The sequence below is a fragment of the Geotrypetes seraphini genome, chromosome 3 (assembly GCF_902459505.1).
Source record: "Geotrypetes seraphini chromosome 3, aGeoSer1.1, whole genome shotgun sequence".
In the NCBI taxonomy this organism is placed as follows: domain Eukaryota; kingdom Metazoa; phylum Chordata; class Amphibia; order Gymnophiona; family Dermophiidae; genus Geotrypetes; species Geotrypetes seraphini.
In genome coordinates this window covers 80,601,340-80,627,838 of record NC_047086.1, presented here as the reverse complement: position 1 = coordinate 80,627,838, position 26,499 = coordinate 80,601,340, and the positions used below count along the sequence as shown (strand labels likewise).

The 26,499-nt window shown below is 37.3% G+C and overlaps 1 protein-coding gene across 1 annotated transcript in view; it reads left to right on the top strand.

Moving 5' to 3' along the window:
- The first annotated feature begins 13,827 nt into the window (after window positions 1–13,827).
- MYT1L (myelin transcription factor 1 like) overlaps window positions 13,828–26,499 on the top strand; it is a 612,659-nt gene continuing 599,987 nt past the window's right edge. The window contains exons 1-3 of the mRNA XM_033939893.1: window positions 13,828–13,882; window positions 14,065–14,098; window positions 14,399–14,461. Of these exons, the coding sequence (XP_033795784.1) occupies window positions 13,828–13,882; window positions 14,065–14,098; window positions 14,399–14,461 (152 nt within the window). The remainder of the gene's footprint in view (window positions 13,883–14,064; window positions 14,099–14,398; window positions 14,462–26,499) is intronic.

The following is a 26,499-nucleotide window of genomic DNA, read 5'->3' as shown; positions in this document are numbered from 1 at the left end:
TTAGTATGAGGTCAGCTCTCAATGCTGCTGTGTCATGCCTCTCTGCTACCAAAGCCAGCCGTCCAGCAGGAGAGCATGCTGGACCACCGCAACTTTGAAAAGGTACCGGGGGAGGAGGTGTATTCACTCCATAAGACACACCCACTTTTCCACCTCTTTTTGGGGGTGGAAAAAGTGCATCTTATGGAGCAAAAAATATGGTACTTTGGCACTTAGGGCAGCAGCTTCTGTGAGTGGAGGGCTGGGTGGCCAAAAACAGCTTCAGTCAAAAATCACCTATAGGTCCTGACTGACACATAAACTCAAACATCATCAGCATGTACTTTTACTCACAAGGAAGGTGATTAGTTTTCAGTTGGACCATTTTCTTAAGTAAATGACTTTTGGAAATCACATTTAATATCTATCTATCTATCCATCTATCTGTCTCTAATTTTAATACCTAAAGAGGATAATTTTCAAAAGGATATTTGTCAGACTAGGGATATACGTGTCAGAACATCCCAAATGGATGTTCTTCTCACATGTATTTTCAATCAGGATACAACCTGTTTAAAAATACATGAGATGGAGATCAGTGCACTGGAAATATCTAGCAGGAACATCCACTTTACAAATTAAAATTTCTAAGTTTTGAATAGGGAATAACAGGGGACGTGGATGTCTCTAATTCCATAGCTATATGCTTATAAATAGGTGTCCAGAGGGTGCCTGGCTGAAGTCTATTCTATAAAGGACCACAGGCATCTACTTTCCTTTATAGAATATCTGAAAAATGTATGTTTATAATAGAGCTGGCAGAGGTGATTTCACCTAAATACAGAGTTACCAAAAGACATAGTATTTTATAAGTTACAAGTGTAAATGGTGGTCCCACTCATGCTTTGCTCAACCTCCACCTATGTGTCCCCCTACTTCTTAAATACATGCTATAAATCCTCACATTTACAGAATAGAGCTTAGGTGAAATTATGGCATTTGTGCAGGCATGAGCACACATACAGTAGGCACATATATAACATTATGCAAATAATGTATGAGTACAATTGATGAATGAATATTAACAAATACTTTATAGAATTACCCACATGCACAAACATTAACTAAGCCCTATGGCTCTGCGGATAAATTTTAGACACAGATCCTGTGATAAATTTGCATGCTTAAATTTAAATTAAAACCAATTAATGCCAATAATTACTTGTTAAGAAACCAATTATCAGTGCTAATTAGCTCATTATTCAATTAAGTTGTGTGTGCCGATTGGGTGCATGCCCAAATTTGTGTGTACAACTCAGTGACATACAGTATATAGAATTTTGGGGTATATACCTCTAAATGGGGAAAAGATGAAGAAGCCACAATGACTAGTGCTATGCTTCTACCTGCTTACCTGTTGCTGTTTCAAGGAGGAGGGAGCTAAGAGGGATTTATGGAACAAAATATGTGTGGAGAGTGGGGCTAGAAAGAATGGGAATACTCTCAGGTAGCATGGAGGAGGAAAAGCATTGTAATTGTAAGGGGGAGGGGGGTGCAGATTTTGATCCTCAAGCTCTTGCATCTAATATCTCCCTTAAATCAACTATTTTGATTGCAATTGTCACACAAACAACCATGCAACCCTTTGTTGTTGTTTTTTTTTGTACAGAAAATACTGAAGGTTGCTTAAAAACAAACCCCCTCCCTTTTAACAAATCTATGGCATTTACAAATGTACATTATTCAACTGCACATTCCCCACTACAAAGGAAATAAATGACAATTTGACAATTTCTTCCTGCTTCGACTTGGAAAAATGTACAAGCAGCAACAGCATCATCAAGGCTTTGACCCATCCGATTACCCCATACTGCTCATCACCTTTGATCAGTCAATCCTCACATATTGCTCCAAATCCTAGATATGCAGCAAACAAACAAATTACTAGGAACATGGAGACTGAAGCCTGCGAATTGGAATCTGAATAGGGTGCTATTGCTTTTGGAGCAGGGGACAGGGGAATCTGAAGAGAAAGAAAATTATTTTCAGTGTGGGAGATAGGTGGGTGAGGAAAGCATCTTTTTCAAATAACAGATGACTACAAACATAAAGTAGTGATTTAATTAACAGATTTCTGCAACAAAATTAGAATCAGCAAGATATTGTAGCTGTACAGAATAATAAAAACTGAATTTGTCAAGGAATGTAGGGGCTAGTTTTCAGCATGGGGCAAAGTGCTTTAAGATAACTATCAGAAACACAGTCAGCTATTTTCTGTCGGCTTTCTTCTGCAACTTAGTTGATTAGGCTACAAATAAAATTAGGCTTAACTCTAGCTGACCAAAATCTAGTCCTGTGCCTCTGCTTGACTAGCTATTGTTCATATCTCTACCTACGCCTGTCCCCAGGTCTGCTATAAACTAGCTGTTAATTTTAGCCACATGGGGCCAGAAAGTTTGCAAGGGGGTATGATCTGCTGCATGCACAGAATAACAGCCTAAGATGGAGGTTCCCATGAAGTACAGCTTAAAGCAGGTTTATTCATCCTACTAAACCTTCTATATGAACTGATTTTTCACTTGCCTTTATGTCTGGATCCAAGTCAGCGAAAGGAGACTATTTTTTCACTTCCAACTATGACAAAAAGGCCTAAACGAGAGCCTTAAATGCCAGAAAAGATGGTGGCCTCTAAGATTGATTCTATGCCAGATAACAGCTCTATTAGATGAACTGCAGGACTCATGTGAAATACTACAGCCTAATCAGAGGCACTTCTTCTCAATATGCATAGCACCTATGGATTAGTGCAAAAGTTTTCATTTAGATGGGCCTTCTCTAAATTAAAATATATTATATATTGGGGTGTTGTAGTCCTGATCTGGATGACACTTTGAAATTATGTTCTCATTTATTTTATAATTTATGAGATACCGTGCACCAGTGGTTCCCCTCCCATCTTTATCTATGTTCCCCAGCATTGAATATTAGGGCATAAAACTCCCAGCATCTAAAAAAATGTATACTATTGCTAGCTGAAGAGTCAGGACTGGTGCAAGAGTACTATGTAATCTAGGCAAACATTTAGCCTTGTGCCCCCTCAATTAAATTTCAGGTCGCTACCCTGCACCAAAGATTTTTGATAAACTCAGTAATCATCATCACCCAAACACCTTCCCTCCCAGAAATTTCCTATTAAGACACACAATTGGGCATGATAGATAAATAGACACGGTAAGTTTCCAAAAGTCATTTATCCAAACATAGGCCCACTTCTTTCTAGGTCAAAATGCAAAAATTTTGAATAAATTAGTTCATATTTCCTTATAGCATTTGCCAAAAGATTCTCAACAAATTCATTCATACATAGGTTTTGTAATACTACAGTTCATTTTCTCATGTTGTATTTCTTCACAATGGTGTATCCTGATATGTAACATTTTTATTGAAGATTCAGCATACTTCAAAGTCCATATTCATATATAGTTTATATCTCATTCAAACTTCTTCTTTAATTATTAATTCATATACAGATTACGCAGAGCTTTCTAAGCTATGATTTTTCTTTTCTCTAAACATACTGGGCGGCATAATATAATTTTCTACGAGAAGCACTTTGCATAATCTTAAACACTTTATCCTATTCTCCGTATTAAATAACGGTACTTATCTGCAACATTTTCAACTTCCAATCTTTAGCCACTTAGATCACTTCTACACCACCATCAAGCCGCTTCTATAATATAGAATATATTACAGAATAGAATATAGAATAGAATATATTCTATGTTATAGAAGCGGTTTGATGGTGATGTAGAAGTGATCTAAGTGGCTAAAGATCGGAAGCCGAAAATATTGCAGATAAGTACTGTTATTTAATACGGAGAATAGGATAAAGTGCTTAAGATTAGGCAAAGTGCTTCTTGAGAAAATTATATTATGCCACCCAGTATGTTTAGAGAAAAGAAAAATCATAGCTTAGAAAGCTCTGCGAAATCTGTATATGAATTAATAATTAAAGAAGAAGTGTGAATGAGATATAACTATATACGAATATGGACTTTGAAATATGCTGAATCTTCAATAAAAATATTACATATCAGGATACCTTCATTTCAAAATCACTTGTGAAACACACTATTCCCTTCCGAAAAAGACTGTTGTTAGACCCAAAAAATTCATACACTTACTTTAATTTAAATTGAGTATATTTGATGAAATAGGATCTCAAGCGCTCGCAGTCTACAAGCTAACAGAACTAGTCTTGGTATGTGACTATTTTGCGAGCTATCATCGGTCCTTATATCTTTTTTATTCAATTTAAAGTGTCATATCAGGATACACCATTGTGAAGAAATACAACATGAGAAAATGAACTGTAGTATTACAAAACCTATGTATGAATGAATTTGTTGAGAATCTTTTGACAAATGCTAAAAGGATATATGAACTAATTTATTCAAAATTTTTATAAATAGGAATTAAGATAAAATATTAAATTATTATTAAATTAATATGGGGGATGGTAGATAAAAGCCAATGATTGATATTCAGAGCGCATGAAAACATTCTATGTTATAGACGCTCAAAGTCTGAGGCAATTTTCCACCTAGTATCAAGAGTAAGATAAATAGGTAACTCTCAGATGGGCTAAATAATATTATTAGGATCCAATGGAAAAGTTTACAGTGAGTGATCCATTGTGAAACATATAGAGCACCTTTTACGAAGCCGCGTTAGCGGCTTTATTGCACGTACCTTTTTAGCATGCGCTAACCCCTGCGCTAGCCGAAAAACTACCGCCTGCTCAAGAGGAGGCGTAGCAGCTAGCGCAGCTGGCAAATTAGCATGCGCTATTACCTGCGTTAAACCGCTAACGCGGCTTTGTAAAAGGAGCCCATAGTGTTGTATTTGTACAATCAGGTTTCTTGAGTTTGCCATGCTAGCAACTTCCATTTTTCTCCCTCCCCTCTCCCCGAAGCTGCTGCCCTAGGTACTTAGTTTCTAGGCTAACTCTAGATGGAGGAAGAGACAGATTGATCAGAAGGTGACAACACAGTAGAATGTTATAGTTTATAATGTGCAAGAAACTCCATATCTTTGTTAAATTCTTGATATTTTTTCAATTTTTTTCATTTTAACTTTAAAAATATTACTTTCTTGGATTATTTTAAATTTCACTTTTAATAACCTGGCCCTATGGTGCAAGGCTTTGTTCCTAAGAAGATAATCCCCCAAAGAGGTGTCACCTTGGTTTGTTAGGGGGTGGGGATGTCAATTTCTCCAAATAGATTGGTTGTATGAATGAACCTCATAATGGTATGTGGAGTATGATCTCAGTCTCCCAAATTTACTGCTAACCTTGGCTTGCTTTGTGGCATCTGATATGATATCTATGTGAATTGAATCTTGCCTTGAACATCTGTCTTCTCTCCCTAAAGTAACATTTTTCTTCATATTTTCCATATTAGAGGAAGATCATGAGTAGGATTCTCCATATGATGAATGTTTTTCCCATGTTGGTAACCGTGGGGTCATGTGATACATGTTGGCACAGTTTGTAGCTTGGTGCATTGTTCCATTCTCCTATTTTTGAGCTTCTGTTACCTTGCTTTTTCACTATTTGTGCTTCAGTTTGGATGATTGCCAGAAGTCTAATACTGGCAGAATAGGGAATATCTCTTTCAGTAATTCATCCTTCCAAGTAGTAACTGTAGGTCTTATGATTTTTCTCAGGTTTTCTCGCCCTGGATTTTGCATCCCTACAAAAGAAATGACTGTATCTCTGTGTTTTTTTTTCCTTTGTACTGCAATAGGTTTTTCCTGTGTTTGCCTCCTCCTGGCATTTCACCATACCAATGCTGAAGAAGGATGCTAGTCTTTTTGTTTTTGTTTTCCAAGAAACTCTGCATGTCTAGCTGCTGGTTTCCTCTTAAAGTTTCATAGCCAGCTACTCCTATGGCTGTCCTAACCTATCTTGAAACCAAAGAGTCACAGAGTCCACAGACTAATAAACCCAAAAAATGAGTATATTAAGAGGTCCGAAAGGGATATCAGACAGCCCTACAAACCAATGAAGTTTGAGGAGGATACACTCTTCATATACCCCACGGTACCTCCTCCTCCATGTTAATTCTTTTTCTGTTTTATTTAATTTTATCTTATTATCTTTTTCTTTGTTACTTTGTTACTTATTTGACATTATTACTGCTGGAGCTATATTATAAATACTTAGCTTTCAGCCTTGATGTCATTCCCCTGAACGCCAACGCGTTTCGTGTTCTTTGTCAAGGCGACATGGGGAAAGCTGAAACCCAGAAAAACATCATAATTAGCATTCCACTAAAGAATTTTTTACTACTAAAATCATAACTCTTCTATTGCTTCAATATCTTAGCTTACCTACTAAGGTGAACATACTCTGCATACCGCCGCTAAGCTTATCGATTATTGTAATATTATCTATCTGACAGTCACCAAGAAAGAATTAGCAAGACTTACAATAATACAGAATACAATTGTCAGAATGATTTATGGGCTGAAGAAATTTGATCATGTTACACCCTTTTATCGTCAATTGCATTGGCTGCCAATGGAGGCCCAGGTATTGTTTAAACTAGGCTGTTTCTGTTACAAGGCTGTTTATGGTACAGTTCCTTCTTACTTAGTCAATAGATTTTCTTTAGCATCTTACAGACATAGTAGAAGAACTCATCCTTTGTTTAATTTTCCATCTGTCCAGGATTGCAGGAGTAAGAAATTTCTGAATCATACTTTGGCATCTCAGGCAGCTCTTCATGACAACAAATTCCGAATATTGTTGCTTACTACCCATTCCTAAGGCCATTTTAGAAAACATTGAAGACCTATCTTTTTTCTAAATATTTGACTTTTTAACGAATCATCTTATTTCATGTAACATGTTTACTTTTATAATTTTTTGTAAACCGCTTTGAACTTCTGGTTACGCGGTCAATAAGCACAATGTTATGTTATGTTATGTTATGATTTTTTTTAGTTTTAACTCCTGATTTTTAGTGGTTGAATAACAAATGAGGAGTGATGGCCACACCTGGTTGGGAGATGAGATTGGGTATCCCCTTAGAGCACATACAGACTGCTGGCAGGGGAGAGATATTTGATAACACTCAATACACACCTGGGATGAAGTTCATAATTTGAACAGAGCCTTAATTCGAGCACAGTTAAATTCAGCAGCCCTTATTGAATATTGCCACATATAGCAAATTCTTAGGGGCTTATGTATCCACCAGGAACTTTGGTTCCTTGATAATCAGAAATATGTTAAACAATGGAACAAGATAATTTCATGATGCTCTTTGAATTTAATGTTCCTTACAGTTGATGCTTTATGTCCAATTATCAAGCAACATCAAAAAGATTTACAAGACAAATTGAAGGCCCTTGAAGATATTTAGAGCCATGGGGAATTTCATCAGAAATTTATAGAGCATGAGAAGAGTATGGATCAATATTGCATTGAACAATGCGCTATCAAAGTCAAAAAGTATAAACGGGTGAATATGATTATACCTGCAGATATATATATTTCCACAAGATTAAGGAAGAATATACTCAAATAACTGGGATCTTTAATTTGTCATCTCGGTGTCTATCTTCTAAGGACAAGACAGTGTTGCACTTAGGTATATCATTTGTACCATCTACAAATTATGATAGTTATGATATTCGGTTCTATTTCCAGCATTTTTTAGGTCACTCCAATTAAAAGTGTATTAAGCATGAAGTGATCAGTGATGATAATTCATCTGTTTATGGCAAATAAACATGGGTACCACCGGGACTGCAAGACCCATCGGTATTTGGTCTATCCCCAAGCTACCTCAACCCGCACTTCAAGCTAAATCACAACTATAAATACTCTCGCAGAACTTATTTGTTCGCCTTCCCCACCTAAAATTATGCCACCTCAAAAGGTTCCTTAACAAAACCTTCTCCTTCCAGGCAGCCAAACTAAACTCATGGCTATCCCAAATTGTACTTGATGCCCCTACCTACCTTGACTTCAGAAAAAAACTCAAAACTCACTTATTCCATGGACAGAACCCCTAACACCATCTCACACCTTTAACTCCCACCAACTCACGAGAACCTCCATCTTCCCCTCTTATTGTACCCACCTAACCAATTTAACTCAATGACCGCACTTTCCCTACTGTACATTCTTGCATATTCCTGTCAACTACAATGACCTGTATATTCCTAAAATGGTTAACCCCAATGTTCTACTATGTCTGTAATCTTAATTTAATTGCTGTGAACCGCCTAGAACTCTCTGGGTATGGCGGTATACAAAATAAAGTTATTATTATTATTATAAGTGGCATCTACTCTGCATTTGGGAGGGTTAGATGATTTGCCCAGGGTCACAAGGAGCTCTAGAGGAAATTGAAATTGAACCCAGTTTTCCAGGATCTCAGCCCAACCATTAGATTTCTATTGGCTAGATATTGCAGAGCTGTAAGACAGAGAAGCAAATTATGATAAAGTATTTGAAAAACCAGTTTGTTTTTGAATGAAACAAAGCTTTATTAAAATCAAATACGTGAATATATAAAAATTGATATATTTACAGGGTGAGGCAAAAAAGAAACCCCTAGAGTTTTTTGTTTTTTTTTGCTGTTTCCCAGCAACCACTTTGAATTTCAAAGTGGTATGTTACACTTATTTAATAATCATAGTTACTTATTACTTTCAAACAATATTTACAAATACTTATCTTAAGATATGTTGATGTTCCTGATATTTTAGGATTTCTACCTAGTTATTTTTGAGCATTAAAAATGTTTGAACTAAAACACAGTAAAATATTGTCATTCAAATGATACAATTAACAATGAGAGACATTTTCAAAAGGATATCCAAGTCAGAATAAGGATGTGGTCATAAGGTCAAAACATCCAAGATGAACATCCATCTCACAGGTATTTTAAAACAGAAATACATCAAGATTTCTTGTTTGAAAATACATAAGATGGATATCCATATGCTGGAGATGTCCATCATGAATAGCCATTTTACAAACTGAACACACAGATATTCCTGCAGAGCCGGGGGGAGAGGGGGAGGGGGAGAGATGTACAGTCTTCCAGGTATCCTAAATATTTACGTACAGTAAATATTTTTCTGTTTCTGATGTGCTCACAGTAAAAAAATAAAATGGGATTTAAACCTGGATCCCTTAGTTTTTGTTGACTGCACTAACCATTAGGTTACACCTCTGCTTTACTTCCTGTTTTGCTAAGAACATCTGTAATACCTAAAGCTTTCCTAGAGCTTGGTATCCCCTTTCAGTTTCACTTTCAGGAGCAGCAACCAGTGATCAACTGCTTAATCAAAGCACCTTTCTGGACTCTAGATATAACTGAAACAGGTATAACTTATAGGATACCTGGAAGACTGAAGGCTATTTTAGTGGTGTACATTCAGGGTTTTTTTTATTTCACAGAGGGTTCATAATTATAAAATAAAAGGTATTAATGTGGAATTTGAACCTGGGTCCTTTGTTTAAAATCCACTACACAAACTACTAGGCTGCTCTCCCCCTCCCCCCAAAACCTTTATATTTCCTAATACAACGTTCAAACTAACCCTTGTATTTCCTAATGCCACAACAATTCTAATGTAATCCGCCTCTATATTTAGTAATATTATGACAATTCTTATGTAATCCGCCTTGAACCACAAGGTAACGGTGGAATAGAAATCACGAATGTAATGTAACTTAGCACATTCTTAGATTTGGAAATTTTTTCCTATTTGGTAATTATTGTTGGATATCCTGATTTTGGAACCTCCCTAGTCCCACTAAAAACCTGCCTCCTCCTTGCTATGTGATTTGGTTGTTCCTTTTCTGCCTTTGCAAAATGGAGATTTGGATGTTCCAAGCACATCCATTTGGGCATTCTGAAACATCCATATCCTTTGAAAATAAGCATCAACGCGTCCAAATTTTGAATTCACTGTGAATGCTCAAAGGGCCAGATTCTATAAATGGCACCTAAGTTTGGGATCTGTGCCTAATTTTTATTTTTTTAATTGGCTTAATCAGGGTAGTAATTGATCGTGCCATTTCTGTCAATAATTTTAAAAAACAAACATTAATTAACCAATTTAAGAGTTCAGTACTTAACTCTTAGGATGTCTAGTGACATCTAAGTAGAAGTACCCTTCCCTGTCTAAGGATGCCTAATGACGCCTATGTTAAAAAGTAGGCGTCTTTAGGTGTTTGACATAGGTGCTGCCAAATTAGGTAAGTGAAAAGCTGGCCTAATGGAGCAGTGCCTATGTTTAGGATGTCTAAGTCACTTAGGTGTTGCTAAGCATGATTCTATAAATGGCACAGTTTTTTGATTGACAACCATGCCAAGCATTTACTACAATGTAGGTGCTGATTGGCTCTGTTTACAGAATCTGGTTCAAAGTATCCACCCCCAGTTTTAATGCAGGTTTTCAGTCTTGTTGATCAGTCCCTGTGGTACACTATCCCAGGTCATCTCCAGTGCTTCCTTGGCAATTGTGGCCTTAGCTGAAGCTTATGATAGGCCTCCAGCATTGCTCCCTAAACAAAAGTCTATATCACTACCCAGGCTTTTTTATTTTTCAAAATCTTTATTCATTTTAAAACTTTCAATAAGTGCAACAAAAATACAATCATATATACTTTAACATCACTTACTAATCCATCAAAAACATCAATTACCCTCCCTCCCTTCTTTATATCCATCATTATATAACATTAGAATAACCCCACCCTCCCCCCACCCTGGACATTAGTAAATGAAAAAAGGGGAAAATAAATTATAATTATATTCAATCCGTACAATATTTTGTTAATGGCTCCCAAACATCATTAAACTTTTTAAAGTGCCCTTGCTGAATAGATATTACTTGTTCCATTTTTTTTATTTTTTTTGGTGGGCGGGGTTCAAATAAATGGTAATTTTCTTGTGCAAACATTTTTGAAATCACAGGGAGGTCATAGTAAAATGCCTGTAACTTTGCTGTGTTTAAAGAAAACTTCATTCCACTTGGAATCTAAATGTAGATAGTAATAACAAATAAAGTTTTAAGGCCTCCTTTTATCAAGCCACATTAAGGGCTTTTTTTTAATTGCTGGCCACTGCAATAAAAGCTCTGACACTTGTAGGAATTCTGTGAGCGTCGGAGCTTTTACTGTAGAAGCCGGCAATAAAAAACCCTAATGTGGTTTGATAAAAGGGGGCCTAAATTTTTATTTGAAATGAGAAAACATTAAAAAAAACTTTTACTTTTACTTTTATTTATTTAGCTATACTGCTCTCCCAGGGGAGCTCAGAACGGTTCATATGAATTTATACAAGTACTCAAACATGTTTCCCTGTCTGTTCCGGTGAGCTCATAATCTATCTAATGTACCTGGGGCAATGGGGGAATTAAGTGACTTGCCCATGGTCAAAAAGGAGCAGTGTGGGTTTGAACCCACAACCTTAGGGTGCTGAGGTTGTAGTTTTAACAACTGCTCCACACTCTCCCTTTATTTTTGCCTCATCCTATATATTTATATATTGACTAGTTTTATAGCCCGTTACATTAACGGGTGCTAGAATATATGTGTGTGTGTCTGTCTTTATTTCTTTCTCTCTCTCCTTAGCCGCTTTCTGTATTTCTGTCTTTCTTTTTCCTTGGCTGTCTACCCATTCTCCCTTCCTTTTACCTTCCCTGTGTCCACCTCCACCCCTTCACTGCTCCCCTTATCCAGTAGCAGCCCTTCTCCCTTTTTTTAATCTCCCCCCTGTCCAGCAGTAGGCCTCTTTCCTGTCCCCCTGTCCAGCAGTAGGCCTCCCTCCCTTTTTCTCTCCCCCCCATCTCTTCCCCTGTCCATCAGCACCTCTTTCCTGCTCCCCCGTCCAGCAGTAGGCCTCCCTTCCTTTTTCTCCCCCGTCTCTTCCCCTGTCCAGCAGCACCTCTTACCTCGCGTCTGCCCTCCGCCGACCACGGCCTGCAGCTGCCGACAGCCGTCAAGGCCTGCAGACGCCAAGAGCCGCCGCGGCCGACAGCCTCCGCGCCGCCTGAAATTGACAAAACCCTAAGCCGTGCATGCATGCGGGGACCTACAGCGCACGGAAAACGGGAGCATGCAGGTAAGAGTACGCATGCGCGGCTTAGGGTTTTATTATATTAGATACACACCATAACTGAGAAAAAGAAAAGAATATGTGTGGGCTCCCAGAAAGTATTATTTGTTAAAAGAAAAAAAGGGCACTTGGATAGAAAAAAATTAAAAGATATTGAGGCAATAAGGATATACAAAAATATAAAAAGCAAACAACCTGCACAACAGCAGCTCTGAAGGTACAGTATAGGAATTGCTGAACATGGCTCCTGCTTTCAGGTCAATCGTCTCTTCCCCTGTCCAGCAGCACCCCTTACCTCGCGTCTGTCCTCCGCCGACCACGGCCTACAGCCACTGCGGCCTGCAGATGCCAAGAGCCGCCGCGGCTGACAGCCTCTGCGCCGCCTGAAGCCGACAAAATCTTAAGCCGTGCATGCGCACTCCTACCTGCAGGGACCTACAGCGCACGGAAAACGGGAGCACGCAGGTAAGAGTGGGCATGCGCGGCTTAAGGTTTTATTATATTAGATAAGCAGGGTACACAATTTTTGACATACCAACTTCTAAAAATTCTTAAATTAAATTTAGTGGTCTTTATATTAGTTCTAAAAATAATTTTTGTTAAATTTTGCTTTTCAATTTCTTAAATTCTAGTTAATAGTAATAATGGTTGTTAAAATTAAGTAAATAGATACCTGATGGTGTAAGGGTATTACCTTCTCATAGGGAACTAACTACATGTGGAATATTACTATCACATGTCTTTAAAATGTGCCGTGTAGGTTTGCTGCATACAAATGACAGTCATTTCCGTAGAGGAGAATATTCCCTCTCTGTAAGTCATTATTGCTTAATTGGAATTTGGCACAAGGTGATGACAAAGGCTCCACAAAATCTTATTTCAGCATGACTTTTGCATTCAAAGAACAGCATTCATTAACATACTCTATATCAGAGATAATACATTCAAGCCCAGAGGTATTATCCGGTCTTAAAATAACCAAAATTGTAACACTAGTCTGATTTATCTGCTTTGGAGATCATGTACTTCCCCTTTTTTACTCTTTGTCTTTATGGAACTAAGGCCCCCTTTTATGAAGCTGCATTAGGTTTTTTTATCGCTGACCACAGCGATATTAGCTTTGACGCTCATGTATCCCCCCTTAGTTGTCCAAACAGTTTAATGGAAGCCCAAGTATAAAAAATTGAATGAAAAGCGGAGCATTTCTCTTCCTCTTTCCAGTCCTTTTTCCCCTCATTCTGTTTCTATCCAATATAAACTCTTCTGTTTCATGCCAACCTGTCATATCATCCTATTTGGCTGTAGCTTTAAGGTATTGGAAACCTGCTGTACTTTTAAAAAAAATACAATATATAGAACAATATCTCTATAACTGAGGTCTGCTTCTAAGGAAGCTTTATGAAAAGGGTAAATACAGGCTTACATAATTACAGTTTCATGCAGCTCACTGTGAAAAAATTGTATAGAAAATGGCTAATTAAAAGATCACTATGTATATCTCTGGGTTTTTGTCCTATGCTTCAAACAAATTAAGGTTACTGAACTGCCTCTGTAGTAGAGATACTGCTACCCAGAATAAAATAGAATTAAAATATTGTCAATAAATCGTGTGAGAACAGAATGTATGAGTGTGTGCATTGGTAGTCTGTGCATGCAGGATAAGAACACTGACTGCCTGCTAATCTATCCCCAGATGGAGGTGGATGCAGACGAGAAGCGCCATCGCACACGCTCCAAAGGTGTTCGAGGTACGTCTCTTGCTTCACTAAATCACTCAAGGCCCTGGCTCAGGGTGACCTTCATTCGCTAGAATCCTTTTGCATGCTTCATTCTGACCCTTGCTTTTACACAAACCTTTTGACAATTTTCTGCAGTAGAGGGGTACTTGTAATAGATGATAAATTTTTATATATTTCCCATCTCTCTGCAGTTCCTGTGGAACCAGCCATACAAGAGCTGTTCAGGTTAGTACTCTAAGTGTAAAATCTATCCCCATTAGCAATTTAGAAAATTCATGCCTTTTAATGGGTGTAATGCGTTTTCAAGTTCATTGGTGGTTTGCTCATGCCCTGCTGCACTGATGAAATTAATTCTCCCGAGACATGCTAATAAAAATGCATTTGGCATCCCTTCTTTTTTTCAGTTATTTGATTTCTCTGTCTGTCTTTGTTGCCCTCCATCTCTGCAATACCTACTGCCTGCTTTTAGTGTAATTTCTCAGCAGCACACGGGCACTTATATAATTAATTCTTTCCTTTTTGCAGCTGCCCTACTCCTGGCTGTGATGGCAGTGGTCACGTTAGTGGTAAATATGCAAGGCACAGAAGGTAATTAAAATCAATAGGCTTTTTTTTTTTTTCTTTTCACATTGCAGTGCAGAGATGTTTCATTTTTACTATACCACATAACGTTCCCCAATAGTAGAAACAGAATAATAAAACAATGACAGCCAATGCTCATTAATGAGTGTTTTAAACATTAGTACAAGTTTTGATTACCGTAGTTCTTTTGTTCCTTGGAAAAATTCCTATACACTAACTATGACTGCCCAAAATAGTTGTTAAGGTCTCAATTCTACAAAATTCTTGAAACACAAAGACAAATATCTAGAGCTCTTAGTCCCACCATATTTATCCACTGCTGCATACCAGAATACTGATGCCAAATTATTTGGCTTTGCCCTGCTGTTTCCCCCCATATAATATATAATATTTGTGTGGTATCAAACCTCATATAATAGTTATCTACAGAAATACGTTTCTAAATCCTAAATCAATTGCTATAATCTCTTAAATCAGAATGTTTTACAAGGTATCATATCCCATTGTATGTTAGACTTCCTCATCTTAAGTCTACATGTTTAGTGCTGTTTTAAATAGTGAGCACAGCAAATTAGACTTTGGCTTTATTGTTAACTGGAGCATCTGTTCTTTTACATAATTTAATGTTGAAATGAAAATGTAAGTTTCAAATACGAAAAGTTCAACAATGAGGTTAAAGTCAAAGTCTAGGACAGATCAATGATAATGAGCCATTGAGATTCAGATGGCTCTGGAATAGTCGTAAATACTCTTGCTTCAGTTTCTAAGCTGTGATGAGGGAGAAAGGAACTCCAGCAGGAGAAGAGATTTTAGTAATGTATTGTTAATAGTAATACAGCAGGGTGAGATTACATTTTTATATATTTGACTGGAATTGATTAGAAACTGGTCTGGTAAGCAGTAAATATATGTAACATTTTAATATTTGACGATGTGGGACAAGTTCACTAATTCTGTCAAGTTCAGTTGTTTTTGAACACATTGAAGACAAAAAGTCATAACATCAAGAAGAGGATAGTGTGACAGGCTGATAGATATTTCCTGATTAATAGGTTGACTTCATAAAGGAGATATAGGGTCTCTTCTATGCGTTAGCAGTTTTTAGTGCACAGAGCCATGCTGAATGGCCCGCACTGCTCCCAGTGCTCATAAGAACTCTATGAGTGTTGGGAGCAGCGTGAGCCATTCAGCGCGGCTTACCATGCTACAAACTGCTAGCGCAGTTTGATAGAAGAGTCCCATAGTTCTTGAAACCTTTCACAAATATATTAATTTAATGCAATAAAATATAGCACTTGCAGTTTATTTGTTGAATAACAAGTCACTAGCATGGCAACCTATATATTTAATTCATTAGAAGATGGAACATCCATGAGGTGGAGGTTTTTAATGATTGCAAATTCAATTGTACTCTTACTTCATTATTTCACATTTTTAAGTAGGTTTTTTTTAGCATGGTTTTTGAATTACAGAAGGTCAAATACAGAAAGAATAATTGTGTTTAACAGGACTTCAAAAGAAAAAAGATTCAGGGCCCATTTTACAAAGTTGAGGTAACGATGCTTCCACAGTAAATGCACTAAAGTCCATTCAATTCCTACAGGCTTCACTGCATAACTGTGGCAGCTTCACTTCTGTGGCTTTTCTTTTTTAATCTTTATTAATTTTCAGAATGGATACAAAGTGCAAACAATATACATTCAGATGAAACATAAAACAGCACTTATAGTCAAACAAATATTAAAACAAAGTACCTTTCCCCCTGCCCCCTCTCTCCCTCTCTGGATGTATGTAAAAGTCATCTAGGAATTAGGGGATTAATCAGTCAGTCTTTTGTTTAACAAACTCCTCTAATGGACCCCATATTTCTCTAAACCTTGGTAATATTTTCTTGTGAATCAGATATATAATGCAAACTTTCCATTTGAAAATTAACCAGTGGAAAGTAGTACACACATGTATATGTGCTATCTGATATTTAAAAAAATGGCAGTTTATTCTGTATGTACAGAAATTCAAAACCTTTCTGAATTCCGTTTCCTCCATTTAGTTCAGGCAAATTTATTTACATAGTTATACCCACATATAGTCAAGACAATGAAAAAAAAAAATCAATATCTCTCTGTATAAATTTGTTTTATGCACAATAAACTACTTTTGAAATTACCTCTTAACCTATGCTAGCATCTTAATTCAAAAATCAATAAAATAACACATTCACAAATGTGCCGCAGAATTACTGTTTTTTGTGCCAGTAACAGCTCCAACACTCATATAAATTCTATGAGCGTCGGAGTTGTTACTGCCAAGGCAGGTGCTAAAAAATGCACTATGGTTTTGTAAAAGGGGGGTAATTTTGGTGTTTTAGAGTCAACTATTCTTTGGCATAATGTAGTATCTGCTAACCAAAAGAAGACCAGCTCCCCTCCCCTCCCCTCTTTTACTAAGCCACGGTAGAGTTTTCTACCGTGGCCCAGAGTCTAAACGTTCCAACACTACTCCAACACTCCTAGGAGTTCTATGAGTTCAAAACAGCAGTAGAGCATTTGGCACTTTTGGCCATGGTAGAAACCTCTACTGTGGCTTAATAAAATGGGGGAGAAATGATTAGTCCAAAAGTAATGACACTATGTAATAATTTATAAATTAGATTTTTAAATGGTATACCTGACCTTTTTGAAATTTGGGGGCATTTTGGTAGTTGGATCTATCAAAGAATTGCTAGAAGGCACACATATCCACTGTACAAATTTGTGAATGAATATGGAGTTTACTTGCCAAGGGCCATTTGAGATATAACATTTTTTAAAAATGCTAATATTGATTGCTTAAAATATATAACATACTAATAGAAAGTAAAAGCCAAGAATTTGGGGTCCTTTTACTAAGCAGTGCAAAAAAGTGGCCAGTGCGGGTCTTTCTCATACACTGAGGCCACTTTTAGTTACTTATTTCAATCAATGGCTAGTGGGCAAAAAGGTGCTCTAATTGAGCAGCTGGTCACTGGAGGGATTGAGGCATGATGCCTCCTTAAGACCCCACTGGTTGCTGTCTTCTTTTCTCTTCCTTGGAAGTGAAACTGGAAAGAAATACCAGGCTCTGTGACAGCTTCAGGTAATGGTATTATAGGCATTCTGAGGAAAGCAGCTTACAGATCTGAGAAGCCTATTGGCTAGTGCTGTAGACTGTACACCAAAGGACCCAGGCTCCAATCTCATTTTAACTCTTTCTTAAATTGGGTGCAGTAAATTATTTTTCTGTTCCTGGAGGGCTCTTGGTTTTAAATCCACTGCACTAACCATTAGCCTTACCCTCTGTGTGGTCATTCTTCTAAGAATGCTGCTAGACAGATATTCTTGTCCTTACTTTTTGTCCATTCATATGTTGGATGTTCCAGTTTGTAAAATGGCTGTTCATGCTGGATGTCTTCAGCACACAGATACCCAACTCACATATTTTTGAAAAGGAAATTTTGACATATTTCCTATTGGAAAACACCTGTGATGTGGATGTCCATTTTAGATTATTTTCAGCTGCACATGTCTAGTTTGACTTAGATGTTCTTTTGAAAATGTCTCTTCGCGTGTCTTAAAATAAAATTGTCACAGAATAAGTCGGGAATATAACCTATGCAGAATCAACACAAATGTAAAAACAGCAAAGGTGGTCCAAGGAGTGAGGAACAACCAAAAATTCAAATGTAATATTTTATTAAAACAAAACCTTGCTTTGATAAAGTATTACGTTTGCATTTTTGGTTGTTCCTCACTCCTTGGACCACCTTTGCTGTTTAAGTATTTTATAAAATATGTGGCCCATTTTCAAAAAAGATAGACATCCAAAAGACAGCATAAACCAGCACTTGGACATCTTACTAGTCAAAGCATCCAAAACATCCATTTTCAAAACAGACGTTTTAGATGTATTTCTGGTTGTGTTGTCTCGTGTGTCTAAATCTTAAGGGGACATATTAGAGGTGTGTTTTGATGTGGGCCTAGGGTAGGCTTAGGATTTAGGCACTCTGCAGGGATAATCAAACCTTAAAAAAAAACTTCCAGGGCTTTTGTTTTAGATATTTGAAGCTAGACCTGTTTTAAAAGCATCTAAATACTAAAATGATGCCCAAACTGATCATATGACCACTGAAGGGATTAATGCATGATCCCCCTTACTCCCCCAGTGGTCATCAATCCCCTCCCACCACCCAAAGATGCAAAAGAACCAGTACCGTCCAGTCTATATGACAGATTCAGAAGGTTCATATACATTGGTACAGCAGGGTAGAGGAGGACTCTAAGGATTACTGCAGTGAATAACATATTAAAAGTCCAAGGTACAGATGTCACTATAACTTGCATATATTGTATGGTGAGATGACACCTGCAGGCATAAGGGCTATTGTTGTAGTATACAGGTGGGTACAGTAAGTTTTGGGTGGTTTTTGGAGGGCTCACCATACCATATATGTAAAATTATAGTGACTTTTAATATGGTATTCACTGCAATAATCCTTAGAGTGCCCCTTTGCTGTATGCAGGAATGTTCAGCTGTCTGTGACAGTTTGCTAAGAATTCTAGCTGCTTGGACATCAGAAAAACTTGTTTTTGTGCATTTTTCATATGGATGTCTTTATATTCAAGAATGGCCAAAAAAGATAGATGTACTAAGGGCCCAACCATCTAGATAATTTATTTTCAAACTAAAAAGATAGACATTTTGCAGTTTTGAAAATAAACATATTCTCTACTGGATTTCTGGACGTCTTTCCCAAAATGTCCAAACTCAGACTTAGACGTCCTATTGAAAATGTTCCTCCACATGTGTAAATTGAAAATCTGCCCATGCTCTGCACAAGATTTACTCCTATACATACATAGAGAGGCATAATCAAAAAAAACGTCTAAGTCCCCTTTTGGCCTAAGGCCATAAACGTTGAAAGTAGAAGCAGGGAAAATGTCCATTATCAAAAAAAAAACATCCAAAAGGAGGTTTTTTTTTGATAATGGCCTGCCTCTATGTTCAGTTGTTTAAATGCCCAGACCACCACTACGTCTTAACTAACACCATATAATCAACCTAAAAAAAGCCTAAGCCCCAAAAATCTAAAACAAGAGCTTTTAGCTGAAGGAGGAGCCAGTCCTTCGCCTAAAAGCTGGATTCTGTAACCGGTGTCAGTCAAAAACAACACCGATTATAGAATCCCCCCCTACAACGATCCAGGCAGGAAGGAGCCCAAGCCCCCCTGCCCCGCGGCACCCCCGAACCCCGCGACACGATCAGGGTAGGAGGGAGCCCAAACCCTCCTGCCTTGGCGAACTGTGACCCCCCCCCAGCTGACATCGGGGCAAGAGGGAGCACAAGCCCTCCGGCCCTGCGACACCCCCGAACCTCTGACTCGATCAGGTCAAGAGGGAGCCCAAGCCCTCTTGCCCCATGATCCCCAAACCACCCACCCTACCGAATCGGTTGGGGCCAGGAGGAATCCCAAGCCCTCCTGGCCCGGTGATCTCCAACCCCCCTCCCCCCACACACGATCCGGCCAGGAGGGAGCCCAAGCCCTCCTGGCTCAGTGACATCCTCTAACCTCCACCTCCCACTAAAATACAGGCAGGAGGGATCCCAGGCCCTCCTGTCCTCTACGCAACTCCCCCCACGACCGCCCCTCCAAACCCCTGATCGGCCCCCCGCCGACCCATGACCCCCCGCCGACCCCATGACCCCCCCACCCCCCTTCCCCGTACCTTAAAAATTGTTGGTCGGACGAACGGGTGCCAAGCCCCTCCGTCTGACAGGCCAGCCTTAGGGCCTGATTGCCCAGACGGCTCAAACCCCGCCTACATAACATCCAAGCTACACCTATACACCCCTAACTGCCCCCTTCGCTCCAAAGCGGAACAAAGACTCAGCATTCACACAGGGAGATTCCTCCGAATGTGTACGGCGTACAAAAGATCCTATAGCCATTTGCTACCTCAGCTATGGAACCGACTACCCACACAGATCAGGTCGCTAGAATCACTAATGACCTTCTGCAGAGCAGTAAAGACCTTCCTCTTCCGCCAATCGGGTCATTAAAAACTGCCTCCTCAATATACTTCTCCTAGTACTCTTCGCTACGACCAGTCTGGTCTCTAGAATAAGCTCTGTTATTGTCTACTGTAACCTATTTGTTGTCATGACTAGTCTGTTTTCAAACGATTGTGAATGTCTACTTGTAACCTGTTCTGAGCTTCTGGGAGAACGGGATAGAAATCGAAATAAAAAAAAAAAAAAATCTCATATAAATACAAGTTTCTAAGTTTCTTTATTATTTGTTATACTATGCATTGGATTCTATCTGAGCATTTTATGCAAGATTATAAATTAAAATGGTAGAAATGAAGAAATGAATTCCATTAATACAGGAAAGTTAGAAGAAGAGTTGAAGATAGAGTCTGAGAGGCATATTTCATGTTCTCCAGCCACACTCAATATCCAGTGCTGAGTTTGATAGGAAACTAATTAGCCTATGAGAATACATCTAAAAATAGGAAGGTCTTAACATCAGTTTTAAATTTAGTCAGGGAGTCTTATAGCCTTATGTACAAGGGGGTGCATAAAAAAATTCTCAGCCCAACCAACCAACTTCCTAAATTCTGAACGTTATTTTGCCACTGCCATTCTATGTTTTGACATTGTTTCAGATTCACATCATTCTGTTCTTGGTTGGGCTGAGAACTTTTCAGCACCCCCTCATAGTTGGGGAGAACATTCCAGGGGATGGAGCCTAATGTAAATTATTTCTCTAAATAATTCTCAGCCCAACCAACCAACTTCCTAAATTCTGAACGTTATTTTGCCACTGTAGCTGAATTCTATGTTTTGACATTGTTTCAGATTCACGTCATTCTGTTCTTGGTTGGGCTGAGAACTTTTCAGCACCGCCTCATAGTTGGGGAGAACATTCCAGGGGATGGAGCCTAATGTAAATTATTTCTCTAAACGGGGGTATGATGAGTATACTAATATTTATGTTTATCATGCTCTTGATATACCGTTTTTCAAATCCAGTAAAAGCAGTTTACAATCAAAAATTGGTGAACTAGAAAGGAACTACAATTCAAAACAGGATAGAAAAGCAGTTAAGAATAAAAAATAGGTGTTGGCTTGATTTAAGAGTTTATTAGGGGAGTAAGGGACTTGCATATGTGATAGAGAAAGTAGAGGTTGCATAGAAGTACATGTGGGAAAAAAGACACATAGGGCTCCTTTTATTAAGGTGAGCTAGCATTTTTAGCACGCGCTGCATTGCCACGCGTTCTAATCCCACGATACGCACCAAGAACTAATGCCAGCTCAATGCTGGCGTTAGCATCTAGCACGTGCAGCAATGCAGCATGCGCTAAAAGCACGCTAAAACTGCTAGCGCAGCTTAGTAAAAGGAGCCCATACTTTTTTACACAACCTTCATATAGATATGTTTGGGGGTATAGTTATAGCAGAGTGCAGGCAATCAAGAAGACCTATACAGGTAGGTCATAAAATCTATACTTGCTTGTGTACTTCAGTTCTGAACAAGCTTGAACATTTAAACCAGATCCTGAGCTGAATTAAATATGTATGGCTACATTTCAAATGCAAATTTAATACGATCTGGAGGCTCTTTTATAAAAATACATAGATGCTTATAAAATAGCCTCACAGTAGGGGCCTACTTGACCCCCCTCCCCCCCCTCCCCTCATTTCCAGCATAGGTATTCAGTTATTAAATTACCCTGTGTGCAAAGACTCATTTTCTGCCAGGTCAATAGTTACCTTAGAAACTTGTATCTATGTCTGTGGGTCTGCATATAACAGGATTTATATCCATCTATCACTCCAAGTTGTTCTTGATATCTTTCCCAATGAATGAGAATCTTTTCTCAGCTTGCCAGAATGGCAAATGGAAATGATATTAGGTGACATTAGTTATAGTTTTTAGATGCTAATTTTGTATTGCTTTTTTGTGGCAAACGTCTGCTATGCCAGTACGTGAACAGCCTGAACCTTATAGCTGCTAATTAAATGAAAATTGGAGGCGGACTTACAAAGAGATTAACATACTAAGAAAGCTTGTCTATTTCAGCATTCCTTTGATTAACCTTGGTGGTATCTTTCACTTTGATGCCAACTGCTAGAATATCCAATACCAGTATCAACATATAGGAGGTCAAGATTTGGTCCACAAAAGGGTGTTTTCTTCAAATACCTTTAAAAAAATTACATTTAATGTAGCAAATACTGAAAAAAATAACACATGTTAATAGAGACTTTTCATAGCAGATAAAAAAACTGCAACAGCTCTGTTTATTCAGAATTATACTGTAGAGGGACCTTCAGAGGTTGGATCCTCTTCTGTTCGGGAATATAGTTTCAAGTTTCAAGTTTATTAAGATTTTGATTTACACGCAATATCAAATATTTTCAATGCGTATTACAAAAATTAAAATTTGGGGAAATAAATTATTTAAACAATAGACATAAAGACATATCCACAGACAATAAAAAATACATAAGGATTACTAGGATAAAATTACATTTGTTAAAAAAAACAAAAAAACAAAACAAAACATTTTTAGGGAAGAACAACATCAGGAAAGGTATGGATAGGGGAAGAAAAGGGAAAAAAAAAAGAAAAGATTATCTAATTTAAGAATCAAATGCATCTCTATAAAGGTAACTTTTTAAGTTCTTTTTAAATTTTTCTAGAGAGATTTCAGCGCATAGAAAGATAGGAAGTTTGTTCCAGAGCTGAGGTCCAAAAATAGAAAAAGTTGTATTTCTTCTAGTGCCTATTATTTTTAGCGTTAGAATGGTTATTAAATTTTGTTCTGCTGATCGTAGAGATTTGGCAGGGGAATAGGGTATTAAGTACCGATATAAAAATATTGGGGTATTAGTTTTCTGAATTTTAAATATAAGTAGCGCAATTTTGTATGTTATTCTATATGAAAACGGTAGCCAATGTGCATTTCGCAGAAGAGGTGTAACATGGTCATATTTTTTGGAATGAGTAATAATCTTTATTGCAGTATTTTGTATGATTTGTAATCTTCTTATTTCTTTCTGTGTTATGCCATGATATAATGTATTGCAATAGTCTAGCCTGGAAATAATCAGAGAGTGAATTAAAATGTTTAGAGCTTTAGGTTCTAAAAATTTGGCTAGCGATCTAATGAGGCGAAGTTTATAAAAACAATTCCTAACTACAGAACTAATTTGATCATGATAGGATAGCTCATGATCTAACAATATTCCCAATATTAAATTTTTGCTTCAAATGTAATTTCTTTTTTCCATGGCAAGAGCATTATTGAAGATTTAGATGGGTTAAGGGATAGCATATTTTCTTTTAACCATTGTGTGATTTGTGTTAATTTATTATTTATATTCTTTATCTCATTGGAATCACCGGTATTTAGTGGATGAATAAGCTGGATGTCATCAGCGTATGCGTAAGCTGAAAAACCTATGGACTGACTTAGTGTAAGAAGTGGAGCTAGGAAAATATTAAATAAGAGAGGAGACAAAATTGAACCTTGAGGGATACCATATGAGTTTATATAATTATTTGATGAAGTGTCTTTGAAAATTACTTTTGATGACCTATCCTGAAAGTATGAGGTAAACCAGTTAAGAACTTGTTCTGAGATATCAATGTCAGATATAGAATATGTTAGGCATGAAAACTACTATTTCCTATGAATAGATGGATTTCTTAACACTTTTGGATTGATATTAAGCTGGTGTGGTCGCTATACTTAGTTATGCCACAGCACCACTGCTTAACCTATCTATCTATGCTGTTATCTCTATAGAAGGCAGTGTTGAAGTACTTGTAGGAGGCAATTCTATAATTTGGAGCCTACAGTTATGTGCTAAGAAAAATTAACAGGAGCATAAGAGCACTAAACACAATTCTACAAATGCACACATACCTGATTTGGTGCATAAGTGTTAGGGATGTGGGGTGGCTTCCCTACGAGGAAAGGCTAAAATAGCAAGGACTCTTTAGCTTGGAGAAGAGACAGCTAAGGGGAGATATGACAGGAGTCTATAAAATACTGAGTGGAATGGAAAGGTAGATGTGAATAAGAAGCAAAAAGAGAAAACTGCAGGGTTGATGTTCATGATGCTGGATTTATTATGTCACACAAAAATATAGCTCTCTATACAATCAACAGTATTCACATAGCTTGAAAAGTACGGACCCAACACGGGCTATGTTTCAACTCAGCAGTCTTCCTCAGGGGTCCTAAGATTTAACATAAATCTTTTAAGTATAGTGGACAATAGTCAAATAGATAGGTGAAGGTGGATGAGAGGAATATGAGCAATGCGAGTGAATGTGAATAAGAATAGATGCAGTGAGTGAAAAGCCCAGTATGTGATGGATCAAAGATGATAGATGCACCAGTAATGTGATCTATTGATGTGAATATGAAGTGATCATAAGACATATTTTATATACAATTAAGGTGTGTGAGTGAATGTAAATACTCATCAGGGTGGAAAGGTAACTAGTAATAGAACCATATAGAATTAAGAAGAATGAACAGAATCAATGATCAGACCTCTAAGTATAACTAAAAATACATACATTAAGGATGATTGTTAAACTAAGACAAAATGTGGATGTTGACAGATTAGGAGATAAACCTTGGAGATAAAAGATTGAACGTAACGGCATAAATAACAAGTTTTGAATAAGAAAATGATTAATTTATTAAAAATTAAAAAAATGAGAAACCAGTTAAAAGCCATAACCAATATTGAATAAATTAAAGTGTAATCAAATATAAATCATAAATCTAAACTGTACTTATTAAAACATAAGTTTAAAAACTAAAAGCAAAAACTAACCCCCTTTTTTATTAAGGTACGTTATGCTTTTTAGCACGCAATAAATATTAGAGCATGCTAATTATGTGCTAAATGCTAATGCGTGCATGTTATCCTATGGACACATTAGCAGTTAGTGCACGCATTGATTTAGCATGGACTAAATGCGCGCTAAAACGCTTAATGCATCTTAGTAAAAGAGGGTCTAAATTTAAAAATCGAACTGTGGATTAAAGCAAATAAAAGGGAGCAATGATCCGAGGAGCCAAATGGTTAAATAGTTAAATCCAAGTTTCTAAGTTTATTAATGTCTTTCTATCCCTCACCAAGGGTAATAACCGTCTAGGCAGCTTACAATCTAAAATAGGTTCCAATACAATCAAATCACATTACATCAATATACTGTATAATGTAAGTAGTCAAAATACAATTATGATAGAAAACTAGGGGTGGGGGAATACAGTTAGGGTTGAACTATCCATGTCTTGCAGAATACTCCCAGGAGCCAAAACAGCTATCTATTACAATAACACATCTGTAAAAAATGAATGTTTTTAATTCAGTTTTAAATTTATCTACTGTACTCATCATTCGAAGATTCATGGATATAGAATAAAGTTGAGGGCCTTTCACTGAAAAAAAATGTTGTCTTAATGTGTTCATGGACAATTTCTCAGTGAATTGGAATTACCAATCATTTTTGATTTTCAGATCTAAGAGATCTAGATGGAACATATGGGGTCAATAACTGAGCAAGATAAGGTGGTTCACCTGTCATTAATACTTTAAAAGTTAATAAAAGTATTTTGTAAGTAATATTGGTGAGAAATTGGAATACAATGGGCTTTTTCCAGAAAAGGGTAATGTAATTGAATTTACAAATGTTAAATTATCTGAATTGCTGTATTTTGTATATTTTGGAATCTTTGAATATCTTTTTGATGTGTTCCAGTGTATAGAGAGCATTGCAATAATCCAACTGTTGGATTACTAATGAATCTTCTAATATATTCAAAGCCTCTGGAAAGAGTAATGATTGGGCAGATTTAATCAATTTTAATTTGAAAAAAGATCATTTTACCGTTAGAAATCTGTAATTGATATGATAACTTTGAATCCAGTATTATCCCAAGAATATTGGTTGGCGTAACTAAGGGGATAGATATATTGTTTAATTGAATATT